Raw genomic sequence first — 18,200 nt, 5'->3', positions numbered from 1 at the left:
ATATAATGGATACGAGAAATAAACCCAAAAACATATCAATGTTCCAGACTCACACGCGCGCGTATGCATAATTTTACTTCAAGATATTGATTTAGAAGGAAGTCGAAAACACCATTTCATACACAGGAGGACACCGACCTTCCGCAAGTCAACTGGATACTGGAGAGAAGTTAGTTAATCAGTCGACCACGGCGGCTCCCTATAGAGCTGATCTACATTGCAGAAGCATTGAAATTAGCGTTCTAAAATTGATTGATACTTTTTCATATAGCGCTGAAACATTAAATTGTTTTCTTACTTTATTGTAATATTAATTAACATGTTTTGTGCTTGAAGTCGTATTCGAATGTAATTTTCGTTTTATTTGAATGGCATTACAATTTAATTTGTGTATATGTTCCGTCATGGTTCTGTTTCAGTGAATGTTAAATGTTTCATTAATTAGCTATTAATTACAATTGGAATAACTGATTTTTGGAAATTAATCGTCGTCCAAAGGCGACGACTGATTACTTTCCATACTGCATTATTTCCGTTACTCTTCATTCGTCGCCCTTTAGATATTTAGTTAATATTTATAACGTTGTAGGGTGTGTCAAAAACAAACATTTAGTGGTCGCTTAATACTTCAATGAATATTTAGAGTGTATGATTTAAGGCCCTGCATGACACCTTTTATGTACTGTTTTCGCTATACATGCACATGCATTTTATGCTTTTTTTGCATGTTAGTAAAAAATCATTTGCTTCAAAATTTGACTGATCTTCTGAGTCAAAATGCAAAAGTCACAAACTACAAGAACACGTGTGCGCGAAGGTTATTCTTTAGGCAATTCTGTACACTATTGTGCGATTGAAGCTCATTGTTTCTTCGTTATTTTGTTCGATGTTTGTTAGTCACTTTCTATAGATATTTTGATGTGAAAAAATGCAATAATCGAGGCGAAAACTAGAAAACAGTGATCGCAATTCTTTGACTACCCAGAGGATTTTGCACATTCTCTGTCAATGGAGTGAAGGGAGGTGATTTCTGGAATGGTTAGAACATGTGCGGACTGTTCTAAACAAAACCTTGTGTACAAATCACAATCAGGTAATATATGTTTACGACCACATAGGTCCTGGTTCCTATCCACTATAAATACGTTAAGTAAGGCTGGGTACCAGAACAGTTTGTTATATTATTCCTTTGACAACAAGCAGATGAATACTTAATTTTCAGAATACTGTTTCGATCAGTATAAGGAATATGGTCAAAATAAACATAATGTTCGGTCCGTTTCCCGGTATGATTAAACTATGCAATAATACGTATCTTAAACATACGAAAGAAATAATTTTACTGTACGGTTCGAATGGAGAAAGTGAATACAAGTTAAGAACTATGGGTATCTAACAATGGATTTCGGTATGAATACACACTATTTTAGTTGCGTTGATATAACAAATTGTCAAATGAACTTAATTTTGATTGAGAGTTACTTACAAAATCGTTTACGAGCAAACCACTGTGCTTCCTTGAAACCGGGTCTAACAAAATCTGGATGGAGAGACATCCTGTGGAAGAGATCAGTGGTCCCACTCTTCTTAACCCCAATAACGTAAACATACGGCAAGCATTGAAACTGGTCATTTTCAAACCAACATGGGTTCTTGAAATTTGGATCAAACTTGAACACAGGCTGTAAAGTGTGAATGAAAACGTTTTCAAATTTTGAAATATTGTGTTTAAATGATCTCTATTATCTTATATAAAACAATTATGGTGATTTTTCATATCAGCAAGCCCATGTATTTAGCTCAATGGGGAGAGTCCAGATATACTGATCGCTGGGTCGTGAGTTTTATTCCCGGGCTAGGCGTATGTTCTCAATGACGATTTGATAAAAAACACTGTGTTTGAAGTCATTTGCCCTCCATCTCTGATTCATGTGGAGAAGCTGGCATTTATCTGCAGAAAACATGTTTGTAACGATACAAAATCCAGGTTGGGTTAATTGCTCACCGTTACATACTATCTAAAATACAGTTGAAAAACGGCATTAAATCCTATGCAAACAAAACAAACGTTTTATAGAGAAGAAGCATGATGCGTAATGCATTGAGTTTTAAAGACAGTAAGCAGCATAATTTTACTCACTGACGAGTGTTCTTACCTAGGTCTGTAGTCTCTTTCTTACAGGCAGGAAGGCGCATTCAATTGTTTTATAAAGCTCTGTCATTTCCAGAACGTTACCGATATTTGATATCATGTTGGACAAAGCTTATTGACTTTACAGTTTGATCAACCTTTTCCTCAACAAGGTTTTCTCGTAAGTTCTGATATTCATTCTGTTTATTCATTATTCCCTTTTCAAATGAGACCCATTGGAACCTTTGTACGCAACCAGGCACACAAATAGCAGGCCCGGATTTTGTCGGTTAATGAAAGGAAATGAATGACGCAACTGACGACTACCCAGGACTCTGGCTTATGCGGAACTCCATAATGGGCTAAGTTTTATTTACTTGCTGCTGAATGACACATACATTTTAACGAAAATAATACTGAATCTAATGATCTTGGATATGCAAGAAAATAAGGATGTAATTCAGTATTTTATTGACGAAGCATTCGGGAAATAAATGGCTGAAAATAAATGGTTGAACATAGGATCGAACCGCTCAAAACAATGAAAGAATTAGATCAATAATGTTGTATTAACATAATGTTATAAAAATAACAGAAAGTAAGCAATCGATTACCTACATCATTCATTAAGTTGTGCCCATCGTATTTAGAATGAATTGCTAATTTCTCCTTTCTTGTCTGTTCAGCTCTCCAAAGTCGTATAGCTTCCGCAAATTTTGCTTGAATTTCATATCTGACAATGTCTTTCCCAAACGGTGAGGGAGTTGACAGTTTATGTTGGCTTTTTTTCTCTTCATGTTTACCATTGTTAGATGCGGCAGTTGTTGTGCTTGTTGATGAAGATAATTTTGTAGTTTTACTCTGACTTTCCTTTATCTTTTTGTCATTCGTAAACATTTGCTCCAAAGCTTTATTCACAACAGTAACAAGCTTACTTTTGTCTGCGACTGGAGACTCGACAGTGACTTGTTCACTTTGATTTCGTTTATCATCTTGTGTCCTTTCTAAAACACCGTCTCTATATAGTATCTGAAATAACTGAACACTAATCACTAGTATTGAAATCGCAAAAACCGGACGTTTCCAATTTGAAATCATTTTTCCTTAATGCTGTAAAATACTACTAAAATTAATTGCAACCGCTGTCACTTTATCACAGGTTTCATTAATCCCAAGTTTGCCAAGTCTTATTTCTACTTAAGCATATTACGCACAGCTGTTAGAAATACTGCTGCTTATCTTTTATCAATATTGTTTGTGAAACCTGCATATCTAGATCGAGTATTTGCATTTTACATGAAGACTTCTAAGAAACGTAGGTCATTGTTATATTAATAACAAACACACTTTTTCAACCTATTAACGTTTGCAAATTTAGAGATAACATATGTTGGTAAAGATTTCTTATTTTGTCTAAATGAGTAATGCTCATTGATTTTATTAACTTGCCATTTTCTTGCCATTTAATTATGAAAAATGATATCAGAATAGATTTTGATGGTATTATATATCAATGCCATATGGCTTGATATAAATTATATTAAAAAAATAAGTTTTTTTTTCTTTTTAAATGTGAAACATACATCACTAATTCATCAGTATAAAGTATATTTATTAACACGGAGAAAAATATTTTTGGCACGATCGTAATGCTAAAATCCTAAAAGAGACTGTATGTACATTTTCAAATTACAATGATGTTCGATAAGCGATGAAAAATCCAAATAAATTGGAATTTGTAACGATTATCATTTTTTCAAAAAAGTTATGTGAAAAAAAAAATTGTCGAATACTTGACAAAACTATGTCAAGTTGGCTATCTTCGATCAGTCGTTATTTCGTGTAAAATCTAACAAGCTCTCATATTGTCGTGTCATCGCCCCGCCGATACGACAAAAATTCGACAAATACAAAAGGTATTGATCTATTGTGAACATTAAATGTCGTTCTTGCGCCTTCTATTTCCTAATGGTGTGTCTTGCCCAGCATGCCAATTCGACAAATACAGAAATAGTCGCCCAGTTTTGCTGTCTTAATGGCTGGACAAGATCGAGAAATAGAAGCCATCAAAACGAAATTTTTGTACAAGCCAATACTTAAACTAGATAAAATATCTGTCGAGGATGGGATCTGTATATTATCTGTATATACTGTTATGTCGTGATTTCCTTTCATCTTCAGTCATCAAAGGGTCATTGTTACAACTTGTTCACAAATTTCAAAAAGGAAAACGGCCATGCTTATATTGGATTATGATACGACTACCCACCGAAAGAATAATTTCAACCACTAAAATGGATGAAAATTTATGATCGTATCCAATATAAGACAGCGCGACAACAATGCATGAAAACCCTATTCAAACAGACCAAGTTAGATATAACTTCACTGTTTACATACTTGATTGACTTGACCACTCCGAGGGCAAACTTTTCTCCACGAAAAAAAATATTGTTCGGTTGAGTGTTCATTTGTGGTAATTTTGGTTTCAGAATGTTTACAACTATAAGAAAACCAAAGTATTTAATCTTAATTTGCACACGACTAAAACAAATATTACGCCACAAATATCACATCTAAAACCAATTTCATCTCTCTTCCAGTGACGATTTAGATCAGACAGACAAATGAAAAACCTTCGGACACACATATGTGCCAGCTTCATCTAAAATTCAGTTTAAGATAACACAACACATGTAAAATAATGCTTAAATATATATAAGCTATTTTCTTTTCTGTACTAATCTTTGAGGCGTCATTGTAACACATTACAATAACAGCAATGGACTGTTTTCACGATGACATTATGATAGTTAGACGGATGTCTATGTCCTTCATTTATACTAAACGGAAAAAGGAAATGTTTTTTTGTTTCTCTGATTTTTTTTCTGCAAGGTACATTAGGATTTGACTTTAACTGACATAAATATGCTCAATTATTTTCCATATTTAAATGCTTATTGGTCTTTATATTTAGTCACTAGTATACCTTCATTGATATAAATGACATAACTTGTTTCTATGATTATGTCATTTTCCTTTCAAATTTTCATGTTTATGCATGTCAGAAAAATATAAAATGTTGAATTATACCTTTATGTTTTAATCTTGTGACTGATTTTCCAGGATTTTCTAAATTGACTGCAAAAAAACTTTATAGATATTCGTGTACATTCGAAAGAATGGACCACAAACTAAAATATTATTAATGTATAAAACTTATATATCATAATTCAATACTTACATCATAATTCAATACTTATATAATGCACTCAATAAAGAAAATTATTACTTACTTGTTCCCATTTCCCTTTAAGTAATAATGGTACCGGAAACATCAATATGTTTCAATACACTGACGCCTGAATTTCATATCGGGTGCGTGACGCAATTTAATGTGTCTTTGCATTAAACATTTTATTTACTTCAGTATTGTCTATTGCATTAATGTGTCTTTACATTAATTATTTTATTTACTTTAGTATTGTCTATTGAACAATTTCATAATATTTTCATTACATTTATACATGCCGACACATATGTAATAATAAATTTATTATCTTTGCATCGGAAAGTATGAACTCGTTCTTTAGTGGAAGAATATTGCACTCCTAAAGTCGCGCAATATTTCTGCTGCAAATCTCGTGCACTAATAACCTATAATTACATGTATTTTGATTGGACATGATTCTATTTGCTTTCCCATTAAATTTGCTCATATTGTATACTACATGTATGAAAGCTGATCAGGAAGGTCACCAGCCTTGAAACATGTTGACTAATCTCATTTATAAATAAACTTAGACGTCTTTAATATTTACATCGATAAGAAAAAGCGGTAAGTTTGCTTTGCTATGAAAAACTTTTCGCAGCAACTGTACCGTCTTGGCCCGAATGTACTACATGTTGTCGTAACATTTAGCCAATACGTCATCGTAGTATCAACTGTTGCTGAATTGTCCTGGGTTCTAAAATTCTATTATACTTAAATTAAACACTTTCAGGAAAAAATAGATTTTAACCTGATTTAGTTTTGGCAATATTGCTGCCCAATTTCTGGTCTTGTGATTAACTATAGGCGAATTAAGACAAATAGGGGACAAAATATATTTCAAGGGCCTTATCATAATTATATTATATGCGGTGGGAAAATGACCCTTTTACGGTGAAAAGGTTTGGCAGGATGTGATGAGAGATTTGCCCTTTGTTTGTCTCTCAGTCTGTCTGTGTGTTAAACTTTCCGTCAAAGAAAGTTTGTGTTGCACATTCTCCAAATGTATTTGACCTACAGTCATTATATTGTACTGAAATATCATTCAAAATTAGAAGTTGTGCATCTGATGGGAATTATTCTAAAAGTGCTCAATGTGACCCAGCGAGATTTCCTATGTCGTTATCCGTCGTAAACGATTTTAGTTTGATATACTGGAGGTCACAATTATGACACAATCGTAAAGTGACTTGGTCAGGATGCATGTCTCAAAAAATGTCGGCGAATTCAAAACTGCGTTTGATATAGAAAAGAATTGCCTCTAGAGTGTTAACATTTAATAAAGTGACTAGCTTCCGTCAACCCCAGATGGTCAGCTATCACACTTGCCCTATATTTGATTAAGACAATAGTTATGACTGTATTTAACTAAAAGTGGACTAAAATTGTAACCGTTTGAGTGTTAACAGTGGAATTATGACAATCGGACTACGACGGGCGAAGACTGACGGTGGATATTGTGCTAATACAATACATTTGTATTGAGGTTAGCCTAAACTGAACTTATGTGCACAATTTCTAATGCTGAATAACATTCCTGTAACATTTCATGACGGCAGGTTAAATACTTTTGCGGAAATGTGTGACACATATTTTCACTGACGAACAGACGGGCGGATGAATGGACATATAGAGGCAAACTCTATAGCCTCGTACGCAAAGTAGTGGCATAATAAGCTAAACCTTTGTACCACAGGCACGTTTTTCCAAGCGTACACAACAAAATGAGATTGAGACGAACTCAATGAAATATAAATCGTCTTAGCATTTTGCAATCCGCTCCATCTTAATTCCCTGTGTCTTTTTGAACGATTGCCAAGTGGCGATTCACAACTACTGATTCAGCCACGGAAACTAGATGTGCAACACAAAAATAAAACAATATTGCAACCGTCCTGTCCAAAAACTATGCAAATTATGTAGCGCATCTGGTGGACTTACACGAAAAAGATTTGTGAAGTACGGGACAGATGGAACAATTAACAGTACTTATTCGTTTGTACCAAACAATTGTGGATGATACGTAATTCATTTGATAAGGGCTATATCTAAAACCTGTAAACCAGTTGCAAATGACCTTGTAAAAACCTTGTAATTTTCACTCTTTGATAGAACTATTTGTTTGAGGCACACGATATCTCAAAACGCTGTACTTTTCACAAATGACAAGCTTCGCAGAGGGTTGATGTTTCCAATAAAATCTTAAAAGTTTCATAATCTTTTTGTTTTCAATGAAATATCGTCAGACATCCTTAAAAGATAAAAAGAGTATGCAAGCCACTGATACTTATTTAGTGTCAAATCTGTATTCAATTCATGAACATACGTTCAAAACAACTTTCATATATAAGAGTATGGCACCGTTAATGCCCTTATTTTGTCAACTGTTCGGGAAAAGAACTAGCCTTACGTGTAACATGAAACACTACCGCCTCGTCTGGTACGGTACTTTTTATGCCAAGTCGAAAGATGCATCAATATAAAAGTTACAAGATCTTGCTTACCTGAAGGGGTGTTAATTTTCATATGGACAACCCATTTGCGTTGGTGTTGGATGATGCTGCATCATGTGTTCCCAACCGTGAATACTTGAAAGCAGCATGCCTCCAGATTTGGCTAAAAATAATCTTTCTTTCATACTAAAGTTTTGGTCATTGAACATTAGAACATGAATTTTTGTTTCTAAAATTTTTTAAAAGTTCAAAATCAAGAAAAAAAAAAGATGAATGCGTCGGGAATCGTACCCCGGACCGCCGCGGCAATAAAACATTTTCCCGTCGTCGTTACCAACAGCGCTATAGCTGAAGTAGTGAATCATGACTTCAGAATATAGATATTTATAATCGAGACAGTTTACCTGGAGTAAAAGCGTGACAAATGCTTTTCGATTTTCATCGTAAAAGGTAGTAAAAACTCTCATGTATTTCCGTAACATAAAGTTTGTCAGTAATTAAGTTTTAAAGCTTTCGTAAGAAATATAGCATTTATTTCAAGATATCTAAAAAATATTTTTGTTGTTGTCGAACGATCTGGAATCATGCCGTTTTAAAGAGCAGCTTCTTGGAAATTCATATGAACATTTCAAAAACTGAACTGTTTGCTTTATTATGTCATTTCAGCCTTACAATATTAATGCATTTAGATTTTTGTTCGACCCTTTCTAAATACTGGGAATTGTATGAAAGACAGTATCTCTTTCTATATATATATATGCTGAAAACTTGCTCACCCTTGGATGTCATCCACTCAGAATGAATTCGTTAGTCACTTACTAATTTACAAGCTTTTTTGTTTTTCCTTATTTTGTTAGAACTATAGGTGCTTTTATCGTATTTCTTTTAGTGAGATCTGACAGTATTATTGACTGTTTTGTGAAATTTGTCAAGGTTTCTCTTGTGGTAACGCACTGTATATCGGTTATACGTAAACGCACAAAACGCACAAAACAAAACACATTGAAAGTTTGATATTTAGTTCTAGTAGAATTAAAACCAAATATCGCATTTATTTCTTGAAACATTTTTAAACAAGCTTTGTTCATGATCTGTAAATTTCATTTTTTTTTTTCATACGACTTTCAGAAGTCGTAAATAAGTTTATTTGCTATTAAACACTCACATTGAAGAAACGCAAATCCACTTTCCAGCAATTTCACTAAAACACTAGGCATGCGTTAGCATAACATTGAACAATAAATCACACTCATCGATGATTCTTTTTCTATCTATAGCAGTTTTAGTGACTGAGACGCCACTTTGAAAACGTTTTCCAATGAAACAGAATCAATAAATAATATATTTTAAATAATCTAGAATAAGCAATTTCCGTGACTAAAATGCCACTTTCAACAACGTTTCGAATGGAACAGAATATATATATATATATATATATATATATATATATATATATATATATATATAAAAGAAAAACATCCAATGGGTTTCCTCTATCTGACAGAAATACAGATAGAGGAAACCCATTGGATGTTTTTCTTTTTTATTTATTATATACTTATCCAGGAGTAACTTTTAATATTTTCTATTATATATATATATCTATATATATATATATATATATATATTGTAAAACAAATATAGCCAAGGGTCCTTCTTTTAGTTTGTGAGCAGTACCATGCTTGTGACCTCGTGTTGCAGGGGCATCCGTGTCTGTGACTCATTCCTAGTTTACATTTCCAATTAGTTTTTCACAACAAAAGTTTAACCTTTTAGATTTTTGTCGGAAGCTATTAAAATGGTCATTCATTCTATAAATTGTGTGTACAGTATCAAAGTTATTATTATTAACTTAAAATACTACAATAAGTACATGTATTCTATTTAAAGCAACATTGATAGGCATGTGGGAACATTGCATAATTTAAAGCATAAACCATCAGCTGTGTGTCAATGAAAGTCAGTTTCCAGAAAGATGTTCCAAAGTTGATGTAAATTTTATCATTTTTTCACTTTATTTCACATGAATTTTACAAACAACATCTACGACATTTTTCATGACCACCGACGCAATTCTATTACGAATTTCTTCAGTAACTATTTTCCTTGTCACAAAATCATGGAAGAAAATGCCCTCTCCAATTCTCCTATGGTATTTGCCCATTTCATTGAAGGGGAGATCATTAAGGATTCGTATCGCTGGAATTTTCGTATCGTGATATATTGCGATACGCAACCTCTGTATCGTGATACATATCGCGATATATTGCTGAGAAAACAAGTGTTGCTTTTATAAATGTAAACCAAACATATGTATTAAATGTGGGTGCTTTTATTTGGAAACAAAACAAATACTTAAAATGTAAAAGATGCCACTGATTTTAATTTTCTAACGGCCAGTAATTATTTTATGATTGTCTAGTACATACTATTTATGGAATATTGTTGCTTGTAAACAATGCAAACATAGTTCATAAATGGTATAAAACGTTGCCGGTTGACATCGTATATGGTTCACTAACAAAGTTCTATAAAGTAGTGCATTTGAATCTCTAATCATCTTAAATTAAACGATTTTTAATCAAAATAATTAATGTTTTATAACAATAACTGTGTTATTGTCAGTAACTCAAACTTGAATACAACAAAAGAACTGTAACTTGCAACGATCGGTAAAATATTCTACGGTACATTTGTGCTATGAATAGATTTTCGGAAAATCTCTCGGGCTATTTTCGATCGATGGAAATAATGAACTGTTTGAAAAGTTTTAAATAAACAAATACCCCAGAAGCGTGCCAAAAAATGCTACAGCTGCATGCATAACAAAAATCACACATCATTTCGTGACCTTGACCTAAGAGGCCCGGGTTATAAGCGTTACAATATGGATAATATTTGTTTCAAATTATTTTCAAATCCCCTTAATAAATGGCAAAAATATGAACCAGACAAGAAGAACCATAGACTTCTCAGTTTGACCTTGACCTTGGAGCTAGGGGTCTGGGTCTTGTGCATGATTATTCAGGTTAACACCGATACGCTTTCTTTATGTATCGATATATTCAGTGATGCCCCTTTTAACACAAAATAAATTCAAACTTCCTCATTTTTATCACTTTACAATAAGATATTAAGAGAAATTAAATGAAAAGTACCATTTTGTAACATCGGGTCGCCATAATATGCCAAAACAGTCATTGCATAAACCACTTTTTTGTTTCAGTGTTTTTTTTCTACTAGTTTGGGAATGGGGCCGGGACCTTTACAACTGGGAAAAAATGCGTCGTAAAATACCAAAATTGGGATTCTATATTTCAGAATTAATGAACTGACAATACTTTTTAGGCAAGTTTTATGGTACAATTATAATATTCATTCATTAAAAATATTTTGTTTTTAAATTCTCCAAGCAAATATTCATCTCTCATTGAGTTTGCAATACAACAGACATGACTGTATCTTATGTTTCATTTTAACGTAGATCGTTATCTGAATCAGTCGTCACTGACGCTATTATTGTTAGTTTTTCTTTATTTTTACTTTGGTTTCAAATTGACATATCCGTTGTAGGTGTAATAATTTTAGCGGTAAACGAAATTGAAGTTTTAAGGTTTCTCTGACGAACAAAACATCAATTTTGACGTACTTTTAGCATCACTTTTATTGATTTACTTAGTATATAATACTTACAATTTTAGACGGCATGTTTACGATCAGCAGACGCTTGCATTATCATGCCTTTCAATGACGTGGCTTAAGGGGAAGTAACTACAGTTGATTGTATTTTGTAACCTACTTTTGGTGTCATGTTAAAATTTTCAGGCATTTCAACTTTCAATTGGGAATTTGGAAAGAAACATACTATTTCTCACTGGGATCGGGGCCGAACTTCGCCCCCAAATTGACCCGAAAAAAACCCAGCTTACTTCAAAGACATCCGCAGACAAGCATGACATCTCATGTAAATCAAGCATGTGTTTACAGAAATCCCGCTTTTCATTGGCTTCTTATCTTTATTCTCGCACTGACTGGAATTTACCTGCTAAAATGATATGAAATCCATACGAAGGCCGGTAGTTCTCTATTTCGGGCGCACCTGCTACGTAATTTCAGTTGCGGGGAATTCCACTTACAGGGATGTTGTTATGTTGTTACCGCGCATGTTGATGTTTTAATATTAGCAATCTCAATAATTACAGAAATAAGTAAAAGCAAAACGAACTTAAAGATCTGGTGTACCAATAAAGGTCTTGCAAAAGTGTTAAGTTCTCAGTCAAAATTTACTACTTTAAGAAGAAATATATGCATTTTCCCGACGTATAGTTCTGAAATATAGACTGATACATGTATCAGATAAAAAGATTGTGCCTTAACTCATTAATACCTGCAGCCATATCGCCGCTTAATTACCGGTATCAATTTTCCGATACATTCCGGAGCCACTTATCAATTTATCTGCTTTGTATGCCTGTGGATTTTCACTGATAATCAATAATCGATAAGATCTAGGCATCCTTTGATCAATATTAGGGACAAACATCTGTTTATAACAGATGAGTAAAACTGAAATCGTCACTACTGATACTACAATTTATGATCTATTTAATAATTTAAAATTTACTATTATTTTGATTTGCAAAATTGTTTTTCAAGCTAATTGAAGTAACATGAATACGGAAAACTGCAATGTTCAAGAAAGACTGACCCACTGACCTAGCTTTTGACCACAAATGACCCAGTTTCGAATGTAAACTTAAGATCATCAAGACAAAAATTTTGGCCAAGTTTCATATAGATTGAGTCACAACTGTTGCCTGAATTAGAGTGTTCACAAACTTTACCTTTGATTTTGACCATGTGACCTAGTTTTGGCCAAAAATGACTAATTAAAACTGACCAAGACAATACATTTCGACAATTTCATAAAGATGAGTCACAAACATAGCCTCTACATGTTTACAAGCTTTTCCTTTGACTCTTAGCCTTATGACCTAGGTTTTGACCCACTAACCCCAGTTTCGATTTGACATAGAAATCAAGATAAACATTACGACAAAAGTTTCATAAATATTGGATTAAAGTTGCCTTTAGAGAGGGTCACAGTTTTCCTTTGATTGGCTAACGACATACTTCTTAACCCCACAAGACCAGATTCAACCTACCTAGAGATTATCAAGACAAACATTCTGACAAAATTAATAAAAAACTAATTGGCAGCAAAAACTGTGGCATCAAGGAGGGTCACAAGATTTTCCTTTGATCTGGCTACTGACATATTTTTTGATTCACATGACCCAGATCAAAATCTGCCCAAGTTTAATAAAGATTGAGTCAAATGTGGCCTTTAAGTGTTCACAAGTTTTTCCTTTTGATTGACAAGGTGACCATGTTTTTGACCTCACATGGACCTAGATACCAACCGGTCTAGAATCTTCAAGACACTCATTCGCACTAATTTCATAAATATGGTCACAACTGTGGCCTCTGTATGGGCATAGCGTTTCCTTTGATTCTGCTACTGACCTAGTTATTGTCCACATGACCCAGTTTCGAACTCGACCTAGGATTATCAGGGAAAAACCTCTGACCAAGTTTCCCGATGTAATGTAATTGGCCAATGTATCGTCTATAAGGGATAATCTATTCAGGACCGTGTAGGGCAATGTACAATTCAATTAAGCTTACTTAACGTAAATATGAAAGAAACGATATATATATTATTGAATCTGGGTAAGTTATAGAAGTTATTTTAAAGAATTCATGTTAACAATAGGGGTACAATCATACACAGTAGCATCTAGATATATCTCTCTTCCGAATAAATGCATTATTTATGTAAGATTATAACATATCTGATAACTCTGTCCTTAAAACGAGTATACTTTAAGATATCCATCAATAATCAAATTGTTTATAGAAGCAATAACATAGAAATATTATTAGTAACTTGAAATATTATCTTTTTATATGCAGTATCAGGGACATATTAGTACCCATGTAATCAAGTTTCAACCTCTAGTTGACATAATTTATATATTCTTTGATCTATTCTATATTGCTATATCTCTCCTTATGTATTTCTCAAATCACATGATGACGATGTTTAGCTTAGCCAGTGCAGTTTTATATATACGCGTTGTCACAGAGTTGATATGTACAATATTCAATATAGCGGACAGTTTAGAGCTATCGTTATCAATGAAGTCCTTCTTGAAGGCTTGATCTTTAAGGCGTGTGTAAATGTACTTATACATTTGAAAAGCCATGTTTTATATGTGATTATGATTTCAGACATATAGAGGGCTTATCGCAATTAGTTGTACATAAAACATGGCGTCTATGAAAAAAAAGTTAATTCTTGAAAAATGCATGTGTCTCTTATATGGACCCAGGTGGGTGGAAATAGGTCGGCTACCCGCATGAAAATGTGAAGCGACAGTCTTCATACAATTTATACTTTAATATAACTGTCACATTAAAAACCCAGAAGAAACATGTTACAGGCTCGTATTGACCCAGTGTTTGCAAAAAATGACAGCCGATATGACAGTTGATGTGTAAATAAATCATGAAAAGGCCATTAGGAAGCGTTTCCGCACAAGACATGTTCTTGAAAGTATTTCGGGGATTCATTTTTAAACGTTCCAATTGGTGATAAATTTCTGCGATCCTTAAAATTAAACCACATATCCAGCAGTAATGGGTACGTAGTTAAATGTTGAACAGGGAGTATAGAAATTCAATTTCACTAACTCCAGGTGACATTATGGAATTTTAAATAGTAGTGATACACAGTAATAGCTTCGGGCCAGCTATAATAATAAACGATTCTGTCCTCAGAAAATTGGTGGGAATACATATATTACCGTTATTTACAACTGTCATAGTCGTACAAACAAAGTCTCGGTCCAATCAGTTTCTGAATATACTCACATGATTTTTCCATTGAGTTAAGTTCTCTAAGTACCCATTCCATGAAATTTATGATGTGCATGAAATGCTCGAGAAAAGACATGGTAAAACATGTGGAAATAAATGAACAAATCGTTGTGTAGTCTGTTTGGGCATCTTAGGGCAAATATAGTCAGGGAAGTGCAATACAAACACAATTAAGTCATGTGTGTGAATCAATATGAAATTTGTAAAAATTATGTTTTGATGTTCATGTAAAGGTTCAAGCCTTGAATCCGCACAACATTTCCACATGTTATGTAGAGCAAGTGGCATAAATAGTAGCGTTGAAATATTTTTGATTTAAGGTACGTTGCTTTATCAGCTATTGAAAAATGAAACACAATTTGCCGGGGAGAAGGGGTAAGCACATAAAACTTAATTAGGACAAAGGAATCTAAAGCTTCAAACTATTTTCTAAGAAACACATGCATTAAATGTTTTTTTTTAAAATATAGGGAAATACAAGGGAATATAAGTAAATGTTGAAAAAAACGGCGTTAAACCCAAAATAACAAACAATAATGTAACTGTTTATCGATCTTTTTTTCAAAAAATTTTAATGGGTATCATCAAATTATTTATCAAAAAGAAACTGAAAGAATAACAGTGTATTTATGAAAGGACTTTCGGCATTAAAGTAGGTCTTCTTATCTGTTAAAAATAATGTTAAACAAAAAAACACAGAAAGTGCAAAACTGTCATTGAATTTACAAGTGATTAGGCCATCTGGTGGATGTGAAATTTCTGGTTTCTGGTGAAATTAATGACAGGTGACGCACACTATATGATCAAATAGATCATGGGCACATAAGTTATGGTGAGGTGATGTGCAGTATTTTCAGTGTAATAGTAAAAAAACCCCCCCCCAAACCCCCCCCCCCCCCCCCCCCCACTCCTATATTTTCTGTTAAACACTACAGGAAAGTAACAGCACTTCTTATTCTTATGTAGTGACATAGAATCGAAGGCAAAACCTTTGTGGTAAGGTATGCCTGCCAATAGTTCAATACTATGGTTAATTGACGATTCTTTGTATCCCACTGTATCCCTCCTTCTTTTCGTGGCATCACACGCAATTAATATATCTTTAGAACCTGCTGCACGATAATGTGACTTAAATGTATGTGCATGAATATTATACTTAAACTGAAAAGAATAGACACAATATTCAATCTGTGGATGATGAATTTTTATGGGTCTGTCTTCTACCTCTTTGATATTCTCATCATTCCGTTCACTCCTGGTGAAAATGAATGGACAGTGGACAGACATATTAGATCAATATAGACAGGGCACTAAGTAATGGTGAGGTGATTGCAGTATTTCCGTGTAATAAGTAGATTTCTGTTAAACACTTACATGAGAGTAACGATTTCTTATTCGATGTAGTCGACAAGATTCTAAGGACAAAAACCTTGATGTGGTTAAGGTACTGCCTGCCCAATAGTTCAATAACTAGGTTAAATGACAGATTTCTTTGTATCCACTGCGTATCCCTACTTTCTTTTCATTATCACACGCAATTATCTATTTAGAACCATGCTGCACGAATTTAATGACTTTAAAATGATGTGCAGAATATTATACTTAAACTGAAAGAAAAGAACAATATCAATCTATCATACGCAAGAAGTCAGCATTAAACATTTCGGCATAGGGGTATCGATACCAAGGTGATTAATGTACAGTTTGAATAATTCATTTAAACAAGAGAAGTAAGAAGCTAATCTGATTGGAAAATGCAACTGTTCTTTCTTAATCCAAAGACTATACCTAAACGTAAAAATACTGAGGCCGTGTGCTCGAGGGCCTGTACGATGTCAAAGATGGAATAATTTGGCGGACGGGTTTTTAAACGAACTATATTTACTATCTTGCTGCTACGTATACTACAGATACAACAAATGTTTATGAACTGTATTGCTTAAAGCTTAAGCTCAATCAATTTGTAAAAATCTACCGTTCAACTTCTCAAAATGCATGCTCTTTATTTGATCAGTTAAATGTGAATTTATAATTTAAAACATTTACATTTGATTTCTGCGAAAAAATATTTAGTCTTTTAACTGCAGTTGTGAAAAAGATACTTAAACCTTAATTTCAAACACCGCAATCTCATTGCAAATACATCAACAAGAGAGAAATGTATCACGCTCCATATGGAAGCCCATTTAAAAAATTATCGTTTATAATAATCGATAGTTTCAAAATACGGGTTTTAGCGACTATGAAAACCAATATGTTTGTATTACTTCCTTGCATTACATTCGTTAACGGACCGATACTTTGTTACCCCCAGGGTTGTTACTTGACCTTCAGTAAAATGTCTTTCATAGACATTTGTGGCGCGCGAGGTAAATTCACGGTATTGTTTGCATTAATCAATAAAATAATAATATAGTTTTGTTGTTGTTTAAGTCATACAGGCACAACATATTATAATGATCTTTTTAGGAAGTGGGGGAAAAATGATACTTAATAAAGATTTATTTATTTATCTAAGTCTCATCTCATGCAATATTTGCTTTTCAACAGAAGCTTAAAAAATATAATAGGAAAAATTGAACGTTACAATCAACGAAATACAGATCTAAAACGATTCCTCATGACATTGAATTTGAAAACTGATTAAAGCCAGCTCTGGTAATAGTAGTATAGAAAACTCGGCTATAAAACAGTTTGACCTCATTTTGACCGTTTGCATTTGGCCCAAACTGACCAATGCTGACCCATTACCCTTGGCTACTGTGAAAACATGCGGTTTGATGGACGTCAGTCCCTGGGAGTTGGGAAGCCACCACAATCAAAAAACCACAGGTTTTAAGCAAACTTTGTGAAAAACCTTTGGTTTGATAAAATATGAGAAAATATATTTTAATTCTAAAATATCTTAACATACCTTAACAAAAACTTTTACACCAGGACTGAAAAACAATTACAAAATAGTTGTAGCCTCAAGTTAAAGCCATGTTAACTTTACGGTGTAAAGATTTGGGTTTCCTTTGAGGTATTTCGCTATATTGCATCAGCCAGTTTACGGGTAACGGCAATTGAATCAAGAATGGACTAAAATTTGTATTTTATTTTGTGTTACATTGTTACTGTAAAATTCCGATCGATTGCTAATGTAGCTACTTTTGAAAATGTAAACATAAACAGCTGTACAACTTTATGGTCGAAGGGGAGCATTAATTCTCTCTAGTGAGAAATCAATACCCTGCGTCATTATTCGCCACGAGTGAACTTAATGCGTCATTTTTGCAGCGTGGACACTTAACACTTCATTATTGCCTATGTGGAACATCGCCTATGTAAACAATGAACAACGAGTCACGTCCCAAATGGATTTAAAGGATTTAAACAAAATACTAAGTATGCAATAAATGTA

The 18,200-nt window shown here is 33.5% G+C and overlaps 1 protein-coding gene across 1 annotated transcript; it reads right to left on the bottom strand.

The window, feature by feature from the left end:
* Window positions 1–977: 977 nt before the first annotated feature.
* LOC123559699 (uncharacterized) lies at window positions 978–3,296 on the bottom strand. Its single transcript, XM_053525700.1, has 3 exons — window positions 2,750–3,296; window positions 1,487–1,682; window positions 978–1,156 (listed from the first exon to the last, which is right to left on the bottom strand). Exons 1-3 carry the CDS (start codon window positions 3,227–3,229, stop codon window positions 978–980), a joined length of 855 nt encoding a protein of 284 aa, XP_053381675.1. The 5' UTR covers window positions 3,230–3,296.
* Between the last annotated feature and the right edge of the window lie 14,904 nt (window positions 3,297–18,200).

The sequence above is a fragment of the Mercenaria mercenaria genome, chromosome 15, assembly GCF_021730395.1.
Source record: "Mercenaria mercenaria strain notata chromosome 15, MADL_Memer_1, whole genome shotgun sequence".
Taxonomy (NCBI): domain Eukaryota; kingdom Metazoa; phylum Mollusca; class Bivalvia; order Venerida; family Veneridae; genus Mercenaria; species Mercenaria mercenaria.
Note: the sequence above shows the minus strand (reverse complement) of the source record. Positions and strands in the feature narration are given on the sequence as shown.

Coding starts and splice junctions, on each gene's coding strand:
- LOC123559699 (XM_053525700.1), bottom strand. CDS start 3,229: ATGATTTCAAATTGGAAACGTCCGGTTTTTGCGATTTCAATACTAGTG. Junction 1,683..2,749: donor GGCACAACTTAATGAATGAT/GTAGGTAATCGA, acceptor CACACTTTACAG/CCTGTGTTCAAGTTTGATCC. Junction 1,157..1,486: donor GTTTGCTCGTAAACGATTTT/GTAAGTAACTCT, acceptor TCTGGTACCCAG/CCTTACTTAACGTATTTATA.